Source organism: Macrobrachium nipponense, chromosome 6 (assembly GCF_015104395.2).
Source record: "Macrobrachium nipponense isolate FS-2020 chromosome 6, ASM1510439v2, whole genome shotgun sequence".
Taxonomy (NCBI): Eukaryota; Metazoa; Arthropoda; class Malacostraca; order Decapoda; family Palaemonidae; genus Macrobrachium; species Macrobrachium nipponense.
Genome location: NC_061108.1, coordinates 80,926,149 through 80,945,993, shown reverse-complemented (window position 1 = coordinate 80,945,993; position 19,845 = coordinate 80,926,149). Strand labels below are relative to the sequence as shown.

At 40.9% G+C, this 19,845-nt stretch overlaps 1 protein-coding gene across 4 annotated transcripts in view; it reads right to left on the bottom strand.

Annotated features, from left to right (window-relative positions):
• LOC135216276 (intermembrane lipid transfer protein VPS13D-like) overlaps positions 1–19,845 on the bottom strand; it is a 999,641-nt gene that overhangs the window by 841,150 nt on the left and 138,646 nt on the right. For all 4 annotated transcript variants that reach the window (XM_064251439.1, XM_064251442.1, XM_064251440.1 and 1 more), the window contains exons 9-11: positions 10,897–11,046; positions 10,690–10,762; positions 10,371–10,557 (exon numbers count right to left, since the gene is read on the bottom strand). In XM_064251439.1, the coding sequence (XP_064107509.1) occupies positions 10,371–10,557; positions 10,690–10,762; positions 10,897–11,046 (410 nt within the window). The remainder of the gene's footprint in view (positions 1–10,370; positions 10,558–10,689; positions 10,763–10,896; positions 11,047–19,845) is intronic.

Here is a 19,845-nt window from a genome sequence, read left to right as displayed (position 1 = left end):
AGGCTGTTTCACCTATGGGGGAGGGGGGAGACCCATGTTAGACCTTTTCACCACTCGCTTCAACAGGAAGCCTGAGGTCTACTTTCCGGTGGCTCGGGATCCTCTTACTCCAGCAGAGGAAACTCTACAGCATCCTTGGGACAACCTCAAGGTGTACACCTTCCCTCCATTCTGCTTGGTCCATCACATCCTGAACAAGGTAATGAGCTCTCAAAATCTCAAGATGACCTTAGTGGCAACTCTGTGGCCTCAGACAGAGTGGTTCCTGAAACTTTTGTCCTTCTGTCAGAGCTTCTGAGAGAAATTCCCCCATGATGTCACCTTCTTTGCCAGCCTCATGTGGAGAGGTTTCACCAGTCAGTAGAGTCCCTATCTCTTCATGGCTGGGGACTATCAAGAATCTCCTGCGAGTGAGAGGCTTTTCTCACAAAGCTGTGGGCCAGATGTCCAGCTATCTCAGGAGGTCTTCATCAGTAGTTTACCAGGGCAAGTGAGCTGTCTACTGTGATTGGTGTTGTCTCTAAACTCGGAACTTCTGTTCAGCAGATAGTGGATTTCCTGATCTTTCTCAGGGATAAGAAAGGTCTTTTTGTTTCGGCTGTCAGAGGCTACAAGGCTGCCTTGGTAGAGAACTAAACTTTCAACGTGGGATCTTACTCTGGTCCTCAGTAGTCTTTGTCAGACAGAAAGATGGTTTTCCTGTTGGCCTTAGCTATCTTGAAAAGAATTGGAGAGCTTCCTGGCCTGAGTTATGATGTGAAACACACAAGGGGTTGGGGGGTCTGTGGCCTTAGAATTTGTCCTGAAATTCGTGGCTAGACTTCAAATACCTTGGTACATGATGACATATTTGCCTCATTTTCTATTCCCTCACTGAATGAGAGGATGTTGGGAGTGACATCACAGCATACAGAATGGCAGCGCGAGTTGATGTTCTCACTGGTGGGGTCATAAGAGGCAACCCAGTAAGCATCGTAGTTGACGATGGTGTCCCGCAAAGTAGTGGAGGCCTGGAGGAGGGGGGATTACCAGGGGGACCGGGGGAGGTTGACAAACAGCCAAGAAATGCAACAACAGGCCATCTAAGGAGGGAGAACCCTGTAGGCCTAGGTACGCCCCAAACAGCTGCCATCTTGTTCGACTCCATACCTGAAAAAAAAGCAAGCAGATGGAGGGAGATTATCTCCAGTGAAAGAGGGGAGCCACATTATACACAAAATCCTCCTGTTCAACTCCTGATGCTTCCAAAGACGAATCAATGTAAGAAAAGGAAGGAAACAGGCGTCAAATGAAGCAAGGGGAAAATTTCAGGAAGAAGGGGACACCAAACTGTCCACTCGAGGAGGAGAGAAACCCTCCTAAGAAGGACAAGTACAAGATACTCTACGGTGATCCCTCTTCTTGTAGAAAGCCTTCCAATGCGACACAGGCCAGGAACGACACTCAAGGAAAGGGTTAGTGACAGTACAAAAATTAGAATGGCACCTACTGCAAGTGGTATGGGGGTCAGTAATGGAAGATGCCAAAAATGTCAAGCATGGAAATGCATGAATGGCCAGACACATGCATTGATGGGGCCTAGAACTTTTGGTGGACTCCATGATACACAATCATGCACACACACTGCAAGCAAAGCACAAAGAAATCACAGGCTAATAAAGAAACCAGAAGGAGAGTGCAAAAGCAACTACCCTTCAAGGTGGTCAAAGAAAGACATGCATCACGAGGTACCAAGCCTGGTCAGTGACCAGATTCCACCTCATGTACGCATGAGTTGCCAGATCCCACAGAATCTTTGCTTTACAATCTTTGGTCATTTTAACCAGTTTTCAGCTGCTGCTAGAAGATTACCTATGGTTAAGACTGAAGGTTCTGTTTCGCGTATGAACAAACAGTACTTTTTGATTATCATTAATAGTCTTTGATACTGCTTTAGTCAAAGATGGACTTGTGACTAAATTTTAAGAGTAACAAAATAACAAACACTGTACGACTATTCAGTATTCTTTTTATAATAATAAAACATAGCGGTTTATTCGGATAAATTTCCTAAAATTTTCATAACCTTAGACTTTAGGGCATATCCCCAAATGCAAATTAATAAATCAACATAATTAAGCCCTAAGCCATATAAGCTCCATTCTAACTTTTACAACTCACTCATAATCAATCCTACTCAATATCTTACTTATAGAAAAGTACCAAGAGAAGCTCAGACAAAATGTGTGAGTACTAAGCTTGAAATAAAAGAAAGAAAAAAAATATTAAGATTTAAAAAATTAAATTTTACACAAGCTCATTGTATAAAGTAAATTTTCAATAGCCTCCTAGTCTTAATAACTGCATTTAAAAAAAGTAAAAATAAAGCTATGCACCTTTACAGAACATCTACTTTACCGCATTCAAATTCATGCTGAATTCTTTCAATATAACATGTTTTTTTTTATGAACCCGAATCATAAGTAGCCTTAATCCATGTGAAATGGACTCCGTCATATCAACTTGATATATCTTTATAAAAGAAAAGACCTACATATCTCTCAGTCACACTACTGTTCCATAAGGTAGTACACGTACTTCATTTCTTAATGCTTGCCTTCTTATGAAAGAGTGAAGGTATGGAAGGAGGGCACAAAAGATTTGGATTGATGAGATCGTAGAAAAACATGCTTTAATGTAGAAGCATTGTTCGTTCTTATGAATTAATTGATTGCAGGTCCACAATAATATCGCATGTGAAGTATATAAAGTCTTTAATAATAAGAGCTTTCGAACCCTGCACCAGGTTCATCCTCAGCCAAGTGAACATTATGAATTTAAAAATCTGTCGAAGTAAACTTCTGAATAGGACAATTATTCCACTATGACGAACGCAAATGAAGGAAGCACTCAACAGCCCAACTAGGTAATTCCGTTGTTGTTGTTTGAATTCCTGTTGGCTATTCTGCTGGAACGTCTTGTGGGCTGTGATGATGCTGCACGGTGTTCCCTTGGCGATGCGGCTACAACAATGCTGGACGTCACGTCCCCCGTGTTGTAATCTATCTGAGGGAGGAGAGCAGAAAAGGGGGCAGCATCAGGCGGATAAAAAACAGAGCCCACAAGACGTTTCAGCAGAATAGCCAACAGGAATTCGAACAACAACAACGAAATTACCTAGTTGGGCTGTTGAGCCCTTACTTCATTTGCGTTCGTCATAGTGGAATAATTGTCCTATTCAGAAATTTACTTCGACAGATTTTTAAATTCATAATGTTCACTTGGCTGAGGATGAACCTGGTGCAGGGTTCGAAAGCTCTTATTATTAAAGACTTTATATACTTCACATGCGATATTTGTGGACCTGCAATCATTGTTATCATTTTCGACACTGAAAATTGTGCCCACTATGAATTCATTATTCATGAACAGCTGGAATTGCAGCTTGAGCAGGAGGAAAAAGCAGTTTAGTTTTTGAAAGGAAAGGTAGACCCAAATGAAAGAAGCACAACTCCCTTTAGACAAAAGGAGCTTCTGCTAGTAGTGGATTTGCAAAGAAAAATATAAGATTTGCAAAGAATAGACAGGACAATGCATCTCACATGGGATGAAGTCATTAAAAGGATCAGAATGAGAGATCCAGATCCTTCCTGACCAGTATGACATGACCTGCTGCAACAAGATGTTCCCATGCATGAATGCAAGAAATTTATAAGTTACATCACATGGATAAATATTACAAAAACTCTGACAATGCCACATGCCTGCTCTAAGGATATCAGAGTTTCAGGTTATACTAAAAAGTTGAGGAGGAGAGTGCTTAAACTTAATGGGCTTTGATCTTTAGGTACACAGGAAACAGAGGTCTTGGAAACAGGAAGACCATCACTGCTCTTGTGAAGGAACAGATGAGGAGATGAGAAAGACTTAATCCATTGCAGGTACAACTTGAAGGCTCTCACAAAAAGTAGAGGAACATCTCCAAGGAATAGGGCAGGGTAAGAATGGCTGAGTGAGGCTGCACAGCAGTCAAGTCAAATTCCAGCTTAAGGGGTTTAATGGTTACCCATCGAATAGGCCAGTCAAAATGACAAAAAGGTCAGAAAAATGTTTACTGTTTCCAAAGTCTATCTCATGCTGGCAGAAGACTAAAGAAAGTGTAGCGATAACCCCCTGAACAGCAGAGGAAGCTTCATGATGTTCCTTATGTAAATGAAGTTGGCTACCATGGGAGCAAACAAGAACAATATTCATCACAGCACACAAATATTACTCATTCACCCTGATAGAGGGCAGAAGCAGAGGATTTGCAGGGGGTGCCAATAGCTTACAGAGCAGCTTCCAAAAAGCTACTTCCTTTAAAACTACGCATGATAATCACCCTCAAGAAGATGCTGCGATTCTATGTAAATTTTGTGAAAATGGATGTGCGGCTTGTTTAGAAGATGCCCAAGTCTGAAAAAACCAGGATAGTCTAGGATGAGATATAGGAGGTAAGGGAACCACTCATAAGCGAGCATTTACTAATGTCCAAACCTTTGCTAGAACCTATCTTAGCAGTCTGAATCATAAAAACACATGGACATTCAACGCTGGAGTATGGTACCTATTACCCAAGCTACTTGGTTCCTACTGAGTAGAACAGTTGTAGCCTGGCATTAATACAGGCAGTCCCCAGTTATTGGAGGGGGTTCCGTTCTTGGAGGGGTGCTGATGAGTGAAAATTGCCATTAACCAAATCTTATGGCTTCTTATGGTGCAGATAACTGGAACTAAGCCCGTTATGGCACCATAAATTGCCAATTTTATGGTGCTAGACGAAGCGCCATAAAACTGGATCGGCGATAACCGGGGACTGCCTATACTGTGGTGAACAATACCAGCAAGGGTATCCCCCAACTGAATGAAGAAACTCTCTGAAAGATAGAACTGGTGAACTATGTAGGGAGTGTCCAAAAAGGCACTGCAAACTCCCAGGATAATGGTGAACCTGTGCCTTTTTACCTGAATGAAGACCTTGATTGCTAACAAGGAAGGAGACTCTGACATTGTGCCTCTTTGCTTTCACAAGTAATCCATAGTTCCAAGCATTTTACATACCTGAGACTGGCCTGACCAGCCTGCATCCTAGGCCCTGGAATACATCGCAGTTCCAAGATTCAGTGGAACTAAAGGTCCTTATCCAGGGAAGACAAACCCTGCCCCAATAAAAGAAAAGCTAATATAACTAAGGAAAAAGCAACCAAAACCAAGAAAGTGTTGTACTGCATAGCTAAACATAAACCATAAACAGATGATAACTGTTAATGTGCACCAATAAAAGACAAAATAATAAGTAAAGAAACATCAACAAGAATTAAGCAAGTGGAAAAGTTACTCTACTGACCTTATTTCATAAACCAAAACTTTGAATATTCAAACAAGAATTACACAATGATAACATTAAGGGATAATTAAGAAAAGCAGGTACTCATGGTAGACCATCAGCATTATAGTATATTGCCGACTGAAAGCCATAAAAAGAAATGAATGGCACAGCACAATACACACACTCATTTTACAACGTAACTGTTTAATGACCATTCAGACTTATGACCAGGTCTCCCACCAGTCAGTACCATAGAGAATTTTACAAGTAGACAAAGTTCGTATGCAATCAAGTGAATGTCTCGCTCAATTTACCCCTCTTTCTTTCTCATGTTGTGCATAGTTATCTTATTCAAAGCTTTGATTGTGTTAATAGAAAATGAAAACGTGAAATTATCTGAAGCTTGTGTATTCGAATAAGATTTTTAATCAGTCAATAGATACAGTTCTGTAAATGATTGTATTCTTGTTATGATAAGTTGATGTGTAAGCCTAGTCAATGGATAAGCCTGCATGTGTCCACATACATTGAGCCCCTACTGTCCCACAATAAAAATAAGTGTAACTTGCAAGACAGTGGAGCTCGACTCAGGAATGTGTAGTAAGGCTTTTCTTCCTTCAATAACTTTCAAGTTGGGAAAAATTCGTCAAATTCACAGTTAATATGGCTTTTTATGATTAATGAGTTTGTAAAAAAGTATATGCAATTTTTTTATACATACCCATACAACAATTTCTATCTATTAGTTATCAAACTGGAATTTAAGTATTGTCTGCACATTCTATAATACTGAAACAAAAATCATTAATTTCATCTGAATAACAGGAAAGGTTTCTTTATGATTATACAAAATATACACCAATAGATGCACAAGGTTACTATCTAAAGTGCCAACAAAAATGTCAAATTTTTTATCAATTAGTATTTTTCATACCTAACAAACCCGAGGTCTTAATAATAAGTTAAATCTTCTGGCACCAGATGGAAACCAGTTAAAAAACAATCAAAGATCGTATAAGCTAGCAATCTGTGGCATCTGGCATCTAATGTCTAGAAGAGACGGAGAGTGGTCACCGACCATGCATGAACCCCATGATGCATTGATTTGTTCATATGCAGAACAAACCTTTGGTCTTAACAATAGGATAGATTCATACTTGGAGGGAGATACGAGAATCCTGAACAAACTGGAGGTTTGGCACACCCAACCATCCTTCCCAGAAATGAAAGTTCTAAAGAAGGGAGTCAAAGCCTGTGATAGATTAGATATATAGGTATCTAAAACTCAGTCCACAGAGTGTAAAAAGAATGAGATGTCCAGATTTATTGCATCCATGGAAGATAATGCAACTCCATCTGTTCATGCAAAAAATTATGTATGCCGGCCACAAGCAAAGGGTTTTTCACCACTACTCACTCATCTTGCTGGAGAGAGGAGTATATGTCACTGAGAAACAGATTTGTACGCTGTATGGAACATAAAAATAAGTACTACAACAGTAAAGCTGCCGTACTCACCTCCATCAAGCCTGATCCAGTGTATGATATGTTTCATCTTCAACCCGCCCATAGGAATGAAGAATGGAAAAAAGGGAAGAAAGAGACTAGTCATCTCATTCATTCTCTCTTCCACAAAATCATCTTACACATGATACTACTGTACTGCCAGGAACACTGGATGACCTAAATAATTGGTTGGGCAGCCACTACTGGACCATAGGAAAAAAAAAAAAAAAAAAAAAAAAAAAAAAAAGTGTCCTAGGACCTGTGGGCAATATCCTTCATGTAAAAGGAAGTGAAAGTGATCTGCCAAAGCCAGGAACCATCATTCAAAACCCTATGAACAGACAAGTTCTTCAAGGCCAGAGAGGAACTTATTCCTCTGATGTCATGTGCGCTTCCTTCTTGGCTCGGTCTGTGGTAAGAAAAAGTCTATGACACCTAGGTCTTAGGTGACGAGTCCTTTTCAGATAGCAATGCAGTGCTCTGATGGGACAAAGCAATAACTCTTGAGGATCGATGTCAACAAACTCCTTCAAGGAAGGAATGGAAAACGAGGCAAATCTGTTATTGTGAACCGAGGGATTTTGAGACTAGGCACGAATTCCGGGACAAACTCGGAGGCTACGGACCCCCAACCACTGGTAGGTTTTATGTCATAATCTAGGTCATGAAGCTCTCAAACTCTCTGAGGAAACCAAGGCCACCTTAGAAAAGGCTGTGTACCTTTTAATTAGGAGCAAGTTAGCCCACAAAACACATTCAGATGTCCCAGATATGAGATGGCCTTTACACCAGACTGAAGCAATATGATGAAAGGAGTGCTGACAGATCCTCTTGCAGAATGGGATGATGTTATCTTAGCTATTGCAGATGACCACAAGTCCAGCCATGAGATGGTCTGAAAGGCAGAATTGGCAGTAGACTTCAAGGTAGAAGCCTGTTGAAAGGGCAAATGAAGGGCCTCAGCCCTAACCTGATCCAGGGTCAAACTAGGCTTCAGACGAACCACATCTGCTGAACTGAGTAATACTTCTTATGCCGAGTGAGAGTAGGGGGAGGAAGCTGAAACAACCTGTTGGAACGAAGAGAAGTCTTCCGTCTCGAGACCAAAGAATTAACATGCTGTAAACTTGAATGAGCATGCCCCAAACAGGGTAACTCAAACTAAGTCTTCACATCCCTCTTTGGCCCAAGCAAGGCCTCTATGCCTCTAAGAGTCATGGAAGATGGAGTCTGAATCCTTTCAGAAGGATTATTGAACTTGCATATGAGGTCAATAACCTCCATGTAGAAAGAAACTCCTGAATCTCCCCTTCTTCTGGATCCTGAACTTAAGCTTGAAATCCTGAAGATGATGGCCAAGAAAGATCCCTATCACTTCCTCTGGCCACTGGACGAACATCATCCATTCCCCTTGAAGGACTATGTTGGTGAACATAGGAACAGGAAGGTGCGTCTGTCTGCGATAGAGGAGAATCATGTAAGTGGCCGTGCAATGCATGGTGTATATGAGATCGTTTGGGAGAATGAGAAGCATGAAATCATTGCCAAGATGTGTCACAACACAACTCTGGAAGACGAGGAACGACCATAGGACCCCCTAGGAGAATGAGAAGAGGAATACCTAAGCTTCTTGTTAATCAAAGAAAAATACTCTCTCTCCCAAACACAAAGAGATGCAGAAGCTTATCCATGATGAGAGACATGGCCGTCGACAGCTTTACGGCCACATCCATCAACAACCTCACAGCCGTCACTTGACACACGTCTGTGGGCATAAGCAACAAGAGAGGAAGCTCTAGACTTAACATGCGAACGCAATTTACAAAAAGGAGAAGAATGCCCTGAACAACTGGATTAACAGCCTGAGGGACCACCACCTTCGAATTCTTAATTAGAGCCTTGTCATCCTTACAAACAGGTTGAGGAGACATAAGACCAGCGAGAGGCCTCTGAGGAGAAGGGGGAAGATCATCCTTCACAGGCACACAAACCTAAGAGGGAGAATCACATCCACGTATGTGAAAAAGAGACTCATGTCAGTGTGGGGAAGGAGACAAGACAGCTCTCCCTCTCTTACAAGGTGGAGCAACAAAGTCCTCACTCCTCCAACGTTCTAACTTGAGTGCAATGAGGGGTGGGGGTGGGGGGGGGACAAAGGTGAAGCAACAAAGTCTTCAATCCTCCTATGTCTATTTGAGTGTGAGGAGGTGGGCAGGGGATAAAGGCAAAGGCGACGATGAAGGTTGTGATCTACGACGTTTCCTCTTAAAGGTACCAAGATACCCCTCCTGAAAAGCAGAGTCCAGTTTGTCTACCATCGCCTACAAGAATTCCTCCAATGGATTGACAATTGTCTGGGATGACGTCAAGGAAACAGCTAGATGTGACATCACTGGAACTGACATCACAGGCAGAGATGATGCTGAAAGTAATGTCACAGCATGCGTCAAGACTCTCAGCCTAAGTTGATAACCTCGCTGATGGCGAGATAAAGGATGACCCATGTTGAGACATAGTTATGGATGGCATCTTACTAGGCAGCAGCACACATGACCCAAAGTAATGGAGGCTGGGAGGAGAGGGGACTGCTGCGGAGCTGTAGCTGGAAGGCATGCAGACATGAAATGGGACAACAAGCCTTCCAAGTAGGACCCCTCGGAGGACTATTGAGGCCCATACAGATGCCATCTTGTGCGAATTGGTCTCTGAAACAAAGGAACAAGATGGTGCTGTCTCCTTCCTCCCCAAGGGACTTCTCCCTCTGAAAGAGAGGGGGCAGCATCAAACAAATTATCACCCTGAGTAACTCCCAATACTGCAAGTTATATGGGGGTCAGTCTAGGTGAAAGCTAGGAACGTGAGTATAGGAATCCTGGAAGGCAGGGACGCATGCGCTGCACACCACGACTTCTTAGAATTGATGGAGGAATCCACAGAATCACACAAAGCACACACAGACACTCAAAAACACCAAAAAAGCAGGAAGGAAAAATGGGTTATCCAAAAAACCAGCTTGGGGGGAGGAGAGCAAAAGCATACATCTGCTCTCTAAGGCAGTTGAAGAAAGACTAAAGTCATCATAGAGTTCATGCATGGTCAGTGACTACTCTCCACCTCTTCTGTGCATTAGATGCCAGATGCCACAGATTCCTTGTATATACAATCTTTGTTTTTTTTAACCTGTCCAGCTGGCGCCAGAAGATTTATCCTACTGTTAAGACTGAAGGTTTGTTCTACATATGAAAACTGAGGTTTATATTAAAACTTTTAGTCAGTACATTTGCTTCAAGACTGTCTTTTAGTTTACAGCATATAAAACAACCAGGTAATCACAATTCTTTCTTGAATCCCTTGTAACATAGTTAAATATAAGGCAATTACTCATAGACTTAGTTATTGTATACTGGAGGATAAATTATTTTGATTGAGAGAGTAGAGTTGTTACTGTTGGTTTTTAATTTTTCATTTGACAGATTTTCTTAACTAAAACAAACTAAAATTATAACGCAATGATTACCTTCATCATCACTCCCAGCATCTAACTCATCTTTAAGCTTTGTCAAAGCCAACGGACGAGCAGAGGAGAAAATAAGTTTTCCAAAGTCAAGAACCACTAGAGTAGCATTCCTATCACGGAAGTGTTCAGGAATTATTATCTGCGGTGCTGAAATATCTAGTTTGATGTCCCATCGCTTCCTCATCACCTTTTAGGAATATATATGCTATCATAAGTCATCAGATAAGAAAAAATCATATACAGTACATGAACAAATATATAATAAAAGGGCATTTAGGCATTTACAAATTTTTTTTACAAAAAACAAAAAACTACTTACTAGGTCACCCTCCATTATATGCTCAAAATTCCTCATGAGCTCTTGTTTTGTCTGTTCTTTCAATTCCTCATACCTACATCAAATAAAAAAGTTGTAATTAAAGAATATGATACTTTTAAATAATGATCATTACAGCTCTAATTCACAGGGCATCACATTTTAAATCTTAAGCAATGATGATACCAAAACCTATATGTCAGACAGTACCTTTTCTTTGCAGCTGAAGTTAGAGCTGTCATCTGTGAAGAACTACCAGTGCCTTCTCTTTTTTGATATGGAGTGGTGAAGAAATTACTAATAGCCTCAAGTGCTGAAGGATTATACACTATGTCCAATGCCGATGAATTCACAACTAGTCTGCAACATAAAGTAATGCCTTATGGATAAGGTAATCAATATACAGGTCAAACATTAAACTCATTGTTATTGATCAAATAATGCATATGAAATTCAATTAAAATCTGATCTTTGAAAAAATATGGATTTTTTATACAAACTCATTGAATAAAACGTAGACAAGTTAGTGTTCACAAAATCCAAGGCATCAGCCTTATGCAGAAGAAAAAGAAACAAGGTCAATAGCAGGCAGTTCATGTAAACCAGAACCTAAGGTCACTATTGGCTAATTGCCTCACTTCTTGTGTAGCCTGAAAACCTGAGAGAATCTGAGGGGTCAAGAAGAGAGCACCTAATTATACCTACTTATAAGGAATGGGTTTGAAAAAAAATAGCTTGTTTCTACACAATTAAATTTGTTACATTAGAATTCATTGCTTATAACATAGCCCAAACAGCACTAGGAGAGAAAAGAATTGGTGTTACCTCAGGCTGGAAGAATGAGATCTGTAGGAACCAAGTAACAGCATTTGAAGGAAGAGGGCATCTGCACCTATGAATGAATTCCTATAGTAAAATACAAGAATTGCAATTGTATGGTTATTGGATGTATTACATCTAGGTAAATTTGCATTAGATATGGTGTTGCAAAAAGAGCAGAAGAGAGACAACATAAAAGATGAAACAATTGATAAGAGAAAGAATAGCCTGGGTGTTATACAGCTGGACCTTACTCCTCAGTAGCATCTGCTACTAGCATATGTTGAAAAACATTGGTAAAGGTCTGTGTCCAGATTCTGAGGCAGCAAAGGACAGAGGAGGAACATGAGACTGTTGGAATGTGGCTGATCCCAAAGGTCTGCATCAACTACCCAAAGAATTGGTGTAAAATCATGCTAAAATCTTGCAAGATAATAGAACAGAGGGAAGAACTAGGATGCAAGCACATCCCTGGCTGTAGAAGCTTGACCAGGGGCAAGCACATATGCAGGTATGCACTAGATAATATATATACAGTGGACCCCCCGCATTTGCATTCTCCGGATTTGCGGATTTCTCTCAGGAACGTTTCCCCGCATTATTCGCGGAACATTCGCATATTCGCGGTATTTTACTAAGACAAATATACACAAATTACTGTTTTTATTTCTTTCATCATAAAATGCACTTTTGTGATAAAAATACTCAAACAACAAAGTATAAACATTTTGAGTGGGTTTGAGTGGGTTTTTCTTGAGTTTTAACTAACAAAATAGGCTGTTTTCAGTATTTTTATAAGGGTTCCAACTATTCACGGGGGGGTCTGGTATGCATCCCCCATGAATACAGGGGGACCACTGTATATACGTACAGGTAAATCCTGTATAAGGGGAGGAGTATGCAAAGACTCACTTGTAGAATTCCTGGTTTTTGAGTACAACTGTAATGTCTTGTCATCACAGACAGACATACAGTACATAAAGACACCTCAAAGCATGGTTGAAAATTGAGTAACCAACAAGAAATACTACTGGGAGTCCAGCACTCAAGCAGAGCCAGATGATTGGAGGAAAGCAAGGGTGAGAATAAAAGCAAATGCAAACGTTCTCATGATAAATGGTTCCCCAAGGCTCTATAAGACAGACCAACCAATTTCAAATAATTCTCTTATAGTTGTTCTCAGCCAGAATAGTGCTAGTTGATACTGATAGAATATAGAGGACTCAGGACAAGAAGGCTCTATCTCTTGTTCTACAATAACTACCTCAGCTTTTTATTTCATCATACTCGCAGAGATGTGACAAGTGTACATATCGGCTATCGTCCTCATTAAAAGACAGGTCTGCATAAGATAAATGTTTACCCTTGTCCCAAGCCTTTTTGTCATAGAAAGGCTGTGGGTTTTGTTTGTTTTATGGTACTTTTACGTTGCATGGAACCAGTGGTTATTCAGCAAAGGGACCAACGGCTTTACGTGACTTCCGAACCACGTCGAGAGTGAACTTCTATCACCAGAAATACACATCTCTAACTCCTCAATCAAATGGCTGAGAATCGGAACCCCGGGAACCACCCAGGTGGGAGCTAATCATACCAACCACGCCGCTGAGGCACTTGAATGGGGGGGGACTTACAGCAGCCTTACCAAAAATGGGTTTTTCCTTGGGTCAAAACCTGTTTTTGAAAGTGACCTGTTCATCCCAAAAGAGGCTTACAAAAGAAACTGACCAAGGTGATGAAAATGGCCTTAGCTCCTAAATAAATCCAACAAACCCAAGTAAATTTTTAGGTCCGATGTTGAATCGGCTACGACTTTCCGAAACACGCGAGAGGTTGAAAATTCTATCCCAGAAATACACCATCTCTAAACTCCTCAATCGAATGGTGAGAATTGAACCCCGCACCCACCCAGGACGATAAATCATACCAAACCCAGCGCTGAGGCACTTGAATGGGGGAGGACTTCCAGGAGCTAACAAAAATGTGTTTTTCCTATGTCAAAACCTGTTTTTGAAAGTGTATCCTGTTCATCCTCAAAAGAGCTTACAAAAGAAACTGACAGGTGATGAAATGGCTTAGCTCCTAATAAATCCAACAACCCAGATAAATTTTTAGTCCGATGTTGAATCGGCTTTACGTGACTTCCGAACCACGTCGAGAGTGAACTTCTATCACCAGAAATACACATCTCTAACTCCTCAATCGAATGGCTGAGAATCGAACCCGCGACCACCCAGGTGGGACGCTAATCATACCAACCACGCCGCTGAGGCACTTGAATGGGGTTTGAGGACTCACAGCAGCTAACAAAAATGGGTTTTTCCTATGTCAAAACCTGTTTTTGAAAGTGTATCCTGTTCATCCTCAAAAGAGCTTACAAAAGAAACTGACAGGTGATGAAATGGCTTAGCTCCTAATAAATCCAACAACCCAGATAAATTTTTAGTCCGATGTTGAATCCCTTGTTATCAACCATTTTCTTTATTCTAGATACACATTAGGGTTTGGCAAAAAGAAGAGGAAACAACACAAGAACCTATACATGTATTATTCTTTGTAGTTCTTAGGTGACTTACCTCATATAGTAATGTTGGGTCTACTTGCAAATTATTGCGCCTTTCCCATCAATATCTCAGCATGACCACTACTCTCATGGCAATAGTGCTTCCAGGATTTTTAACCCAAGGTAACGTCACTAGTTTCAACTGTTTCCTTTATTCAAGATACCCATTGGGGTCTGGTAATAAAGAACAAAAAGTATTTGAATCTATACAGTAAAGGCAGTCCTTGCTTATCGGCATCATCAGTTGCCGGAGTTCCAGTTTTATGGTGCTTGACTAATGATGTCATTTACCAGATTTTCAGCTCATTAACCAATTTTCAGCGATGGTAAGCAATTTTCAGCATTGGTAAGCGGCTTATCAGCATCAGTAAGTGGTTTATCAATGCCAATAAGCAGTTAACAGTGCCCATAAATGGTTTATTGGCACTTACGTCGTAAACGCCATTTATTACCAAAATCACCAGCAATTTTCAGTTGTCAGTGCTTGGCCAGGAACAGAACCCACTGCATTAACCAGAGACTGCTTGTATTTATGTATTATCCCTAATGGATGTAATGTGACTTACCTAATCATGTCAGGTCCAGCTGTAAGACATAGTGCTCCCCCAATTTTTTGCAGGGATAGGTTCCAGAACCCACTGCAGAAATACAAAGTCCCCTCTAAACATGCTTATAACTACCAAATACCTTGTACCCCTTAAACTACGATGCTTATAACTGTCTATCTTAAAAAATTCACTGCCTCATTAATAGTTCAAACAAAATTGTACCTTAAATCATCATACTAAAACAATCCAATATCATTTCAAACAAAAATACACCCCAGACCATCATCCCAAAAATATGTTAAGTTACCTTATATTAGCACCCTTTTACAACTGTTACCCTTAAGTATATATAGCCCATAAAATAGAAATTAAATAATCTTTAATACAAATTACATAAATCTGTCTTACATACCATTTGACAAAAACAGTAATCGAGTTACCCCTGCACTGTATTCATAATCATAGTCATTCTCTCTTATAGTATTGAAGTCATCCTATTTTCCTTATGTATTGGGAAAAACACTAAAAATTATCATTAATTCACTTTTTTTTGTAGAGCAACACTGTCTATTCAATAATTACTGTTTTTTTTCACTTGTATTCATGACTAAATATGACAAATTTGTAACTAATTTGTAATTTTCATAACTTACAAACCTGAGGTCTTATCATTAGGGTAAATACTCAGTGCCAACTGGAAACCGGTAAAGTTTAAAATAACTGTGTATGCAAGGGACTATTGGCATCTGTGCTTGGTCACGAGACATGTGGGGCCACCCACATACCCCTCATTAACTCGTGACCCCGTTAGTTATTCTTCCAACCCAGGTTAGTTGATAGAGGGGTAGTTAGAGGTGGGCCTTTGTATGTTAAGACCTCAGGTTTGTAAGTTATGAAAAATACAAATTAGTTACAAATTTGTCATTTGTTCATATACGAAACAAACCTTCGGTCTTAACATTAGGATAGACTTACTCTTGGTGGGAGGTAAGTACTAATAACCAACTGGGAGTTTGCCACCTTTGATCAGTTTTCTGAATACCAGAATTCTACGAATCAACTGACCAGTATTTCCGAATCTAAGATATATATGAATATCATAGAGTCAGACTTCTGGGTTTTTACACGTCATAGTTCATTGCGTCCGAGGAAGATAAGAAGATCTGTCCCCCTAACAAACCAATTCATCCAATCATGTAGGTTTGTTATCATTCCTCTCCCCCTTGCTAAAGAGAGGAATGTCCTGCTACTGATAGATATCTTACTGATACTAACCCTAACAGTATGGCCACTTCACTCATCTGTACCTTGTCTGTTCCAGCTTATGATGGTACTCTCTTCTTACTGCCCTAAGTAAAGAAGGAGACAGAAATATGAAAAGGAAAGAGGCCAGTTAACTCCTCCATTTCATATTCATGCCATCATCTTAGACAAGATACCAACTGACCCGCTAGGGGTACTGGATGAGTTACACCTTTTGTTGAGCAGCCACCAAAGGACCCAAGGAAATTGTGTCCAAGGACCTCTGGGCAACCTTATATATATATACAGGAAATTGAAAGTGGTTTTCATAACAAAGAACCCACTCTCAAATTTCAATGAACAGACAGACACCTCCTTAAAATTGCTCAATTTTGAGCTTCGATACAGTCACAGACCAACCGTCACAATCATTTTAACAGATATGTTCTTAAATGCCAGGAGGCCCATATTCCTCTAATGACCTTCTCTTCTGTATATCCTCATTGGTAAAACTTGACAAACAAGGAGTAGGCTTGACCGATCATCTCTGTTTGGCCTGTTCCTTTACGTCTACCATCTTAATGCTCTAGGTGACTTAGTCCTTTCTATAACCATAGAGTACTTTGACAAGTCAAAGCCGGCCCTGCTGAAGGTCCCTCATACATACTCACACCGTACTGAGCATGACTAAGAAATGTATCTGTCATCATGACCTATGCTGCATTGACTCATTATCCCGGATTCCGGAGCCAACTGGAACTGATGTTCCAGACTACTTTTGAGTCTATGTCAAAACGTGACTGATATATATATGCCTGGTGGTAGTCCGTCAAGGCTACTCTGATACAGAGTATGTTTTCACTTATCAGATCGGAGTTCTTATGTGCCCCATCAAGTTCACAGCTCCTGATTCATCTGAATATTAGTCAGTGTGAAGCAATATTCCCATGCCCAATCACCAGTCCAATGTATATCACCATGCATGTAAACATGTAATAACAGAGATTCTTCCCTCTGTTCTGACAACCTCTCCACCAGATCATTGTCTACTGACCCAATGCCTTTAATGGACAGAAACGTCCACTCTACAGGCAGTCACGGCCAAAGAGTCATTCTGTATATGTGAGCTAACGACCTTTGGAGTCGTGTTACGTCCGAGGTGACACTCTACACCCAAAAACTGAGAACTATTAGTTTGAAAGGGATTACTGGTCAACCTCCAGACCCTGAGATATTACTACCTATCGGTGGTGCCTCTCCTCCACACAAACCTGGTAGCGATGATTGTGCTACGATAAACTTTATCAGTCACTAATCTTGGGTCCTCCTTAATTACTGGAACCCATCCTTCCATCCGGAACATGGCAGAACAGGTAGAACCTGGAGTTTGCGTAACCTCCAGGATGTTCCCAGTATCGCAAATGGAATCCTCTGGCTCCTCGAAGGGTGAAACCCCTGAGACAGCTATTACATGGTTTTTCCATTATACGAGTTCCTATCTGGATTAGTGGTTTGTGCACTCACCTGCCAAACTGGTGGTCCGAGGTCCTACTCCTATCTCAGCCAATGCGGAATCAGAGAACTTATTTCTGGTGATAGAAAATAATTTATTGATATAGTGCGGTTCGGATCCCATAATAAGCTGCAGGTCCCGTTGCTAGGTGACCAATTGGCTCCTAGCCATGTAAAAAATATCCAATCCTTCAGGCGAGCCCTCAGCCCTAGGAGAGCTATTAAACAGCTCAGTGTTTTTGTAAAAACTAAGATCCCAACCACGGAACACCTTGTGCGGTGACCTATTACAATATACGGGCATATGTTCAATATGCTACCCTCCAAAGGGAAATCTTATATTGCCAGAAACATCATGGTGCTATTCTCGAGTAACCTAGCCCAGAATTGTACCCAACGTCAGTTCACCCTACCTCACTCTTGAAGAATGGGAAACTCCCCACATTCCCCTTCCAGATATGATGAGGCACTAATGCCTTGCTCTAGCCAACTGAAGCTCGAACCCTCTATGTTAGGTTCATGACTTCAATATAAAAACTAGACCAGTAGGGAAGGGACCCATTTGCAGACTCCAGGTTAACCTAGCCAAGAACCACTTGGACTAGTCTAAGTAGGTATCGTCAATTACGAACTGACTAACTTATTTTAAGTTGGCAAGACCAGGTTGACCCTGGCTTGGTTAGGTTAGGCTATGTTAACCCATCCAATTAGGCTAGGACCCTGGTTTGGTTAGGTTAGGCTATGTTAACTCTCCCAATTAGGCTAGGACCCTGGTTTGGTTAGGTTAGGCTATGTTAACACTTCCAATTAGGCTAGGCTAACTTCCCCATCACTTAGGGTAGGTTAAGTCCATCTGAGATGTACACTTAACTAGGCTAGGCTAGTATAGACTAGCTTAATCTAGAAACTAAATGACTTAGGTTAGGGTAAAGCCGCTCAAGAAAGTTTGGGCTATCCATGCTAGGCTACAACCACAACCTTCTAGGCTAAGGTAATAAAAGTGTTTTGAATGGGTAGCCTAGGTACTAGTCTATGCTCTGCTATACTTATAACCTTACTAATTCGCCCAACCTAAGATAGTACGGGCATGTTCAAGCAACCAGATCATGTTAAGTCATCAACCCACTATTAGGCTAAGTTGACATGTATGTCGGAACCACCTAACCTATGAGTTAGGCTAAGCGGACCCGGCTAAGCTAAGCATTGTACCACTCAGACTAATCTATGATAGTAAATAAAGGTTCGAAAGCCAAACCGCAACCATTATTTGGTCCAAGCCAGCACATGCATACCCAACCAGTTAGTTCGGACAGTCTAAGCTAAGAACTACTACTCAGATTAACTAAGATAGTAGCAGTAGACTCGAACTGGCTGGAATAGGCTACGAATATAACCACTTGTTAGGCTAAAAGGTATGACCCAATCATCCTGGCTATAGCATCTTAGGTTACAAGTGCTCTACTTAGGCTTGGCTACCTTAAGTGACGAAAGAATGACATTCACCTCTTTCTTTTGACTTAAGTTCCCATTCGATTTCATTAAGAAGAATGGTTCTACCGTACTTTCGAAGGAACCAAGCTTTCGATTAACTTTAACTAATTGTGTAAGAGTCGAAGCGTTTGGTCAATATTCTTATAGGAAGAAACCAGCTTATACCAACAAGTATATAAAACATGGGAATTCTCCTTACTTGTAAAGGCTTGAAGTTTTCTGGAGTCAACCCAAAGTATGCTACTGCCCACCATTCAGGCTGCATACGATTACTAAGAGGTATCTATATCCTTCTATCAATCCGTGCATTTTACTTGTTGTAAAATGGACTCTACATAACTAGAACAAGGTAATTCATACACTTTCATATCCTTTTTCAAACCAAACACCATGTCAATCCATGGGGGAAGCATGCTGGCAGGTGTCTCCATGCTCCCCGAAAGGTTATTGAATTGACTAATCAAATCAATCACCACCTCACATGAAGAGAGAAACTCTTGGTTTTCTCTTCCCTCCGGTTCTAACACACTGTGTTCAGCCACAGGAGACGTTAACTCACTCCTACCCTCTGATAAACGTCCGGGAGCGTCATGGCCGTCCGACCATACGGCCGCGGCACCTTTGATCTTTAATGGCCACTGATGGCTCAATCTCGAATAGTCAGTAGGATCTGAGAAGGTATCTATTTGCATACGTCATGGCCTTCCGACCACACGGCAACGGCACCTATGATCTTTAATGGCCACTGATGGCTCAATACCTAATAGCCATTAGCCAGTAGGATTTGAAAAGGTATCTATTACCATGCGTCATGGTCGTCCAACCATACGGCCTCGGCACCTTTGATTTTTAATGTTCGCCGATGGCTCGATCTTGAAAATATTATAGTCAGTAGGATTTGAGAGGGTATGTTTGTAATCCTATATACAAATATAAGAGCAATTATATCATATTTTATTACTCTGACCCCTAGAGTCCATGGAA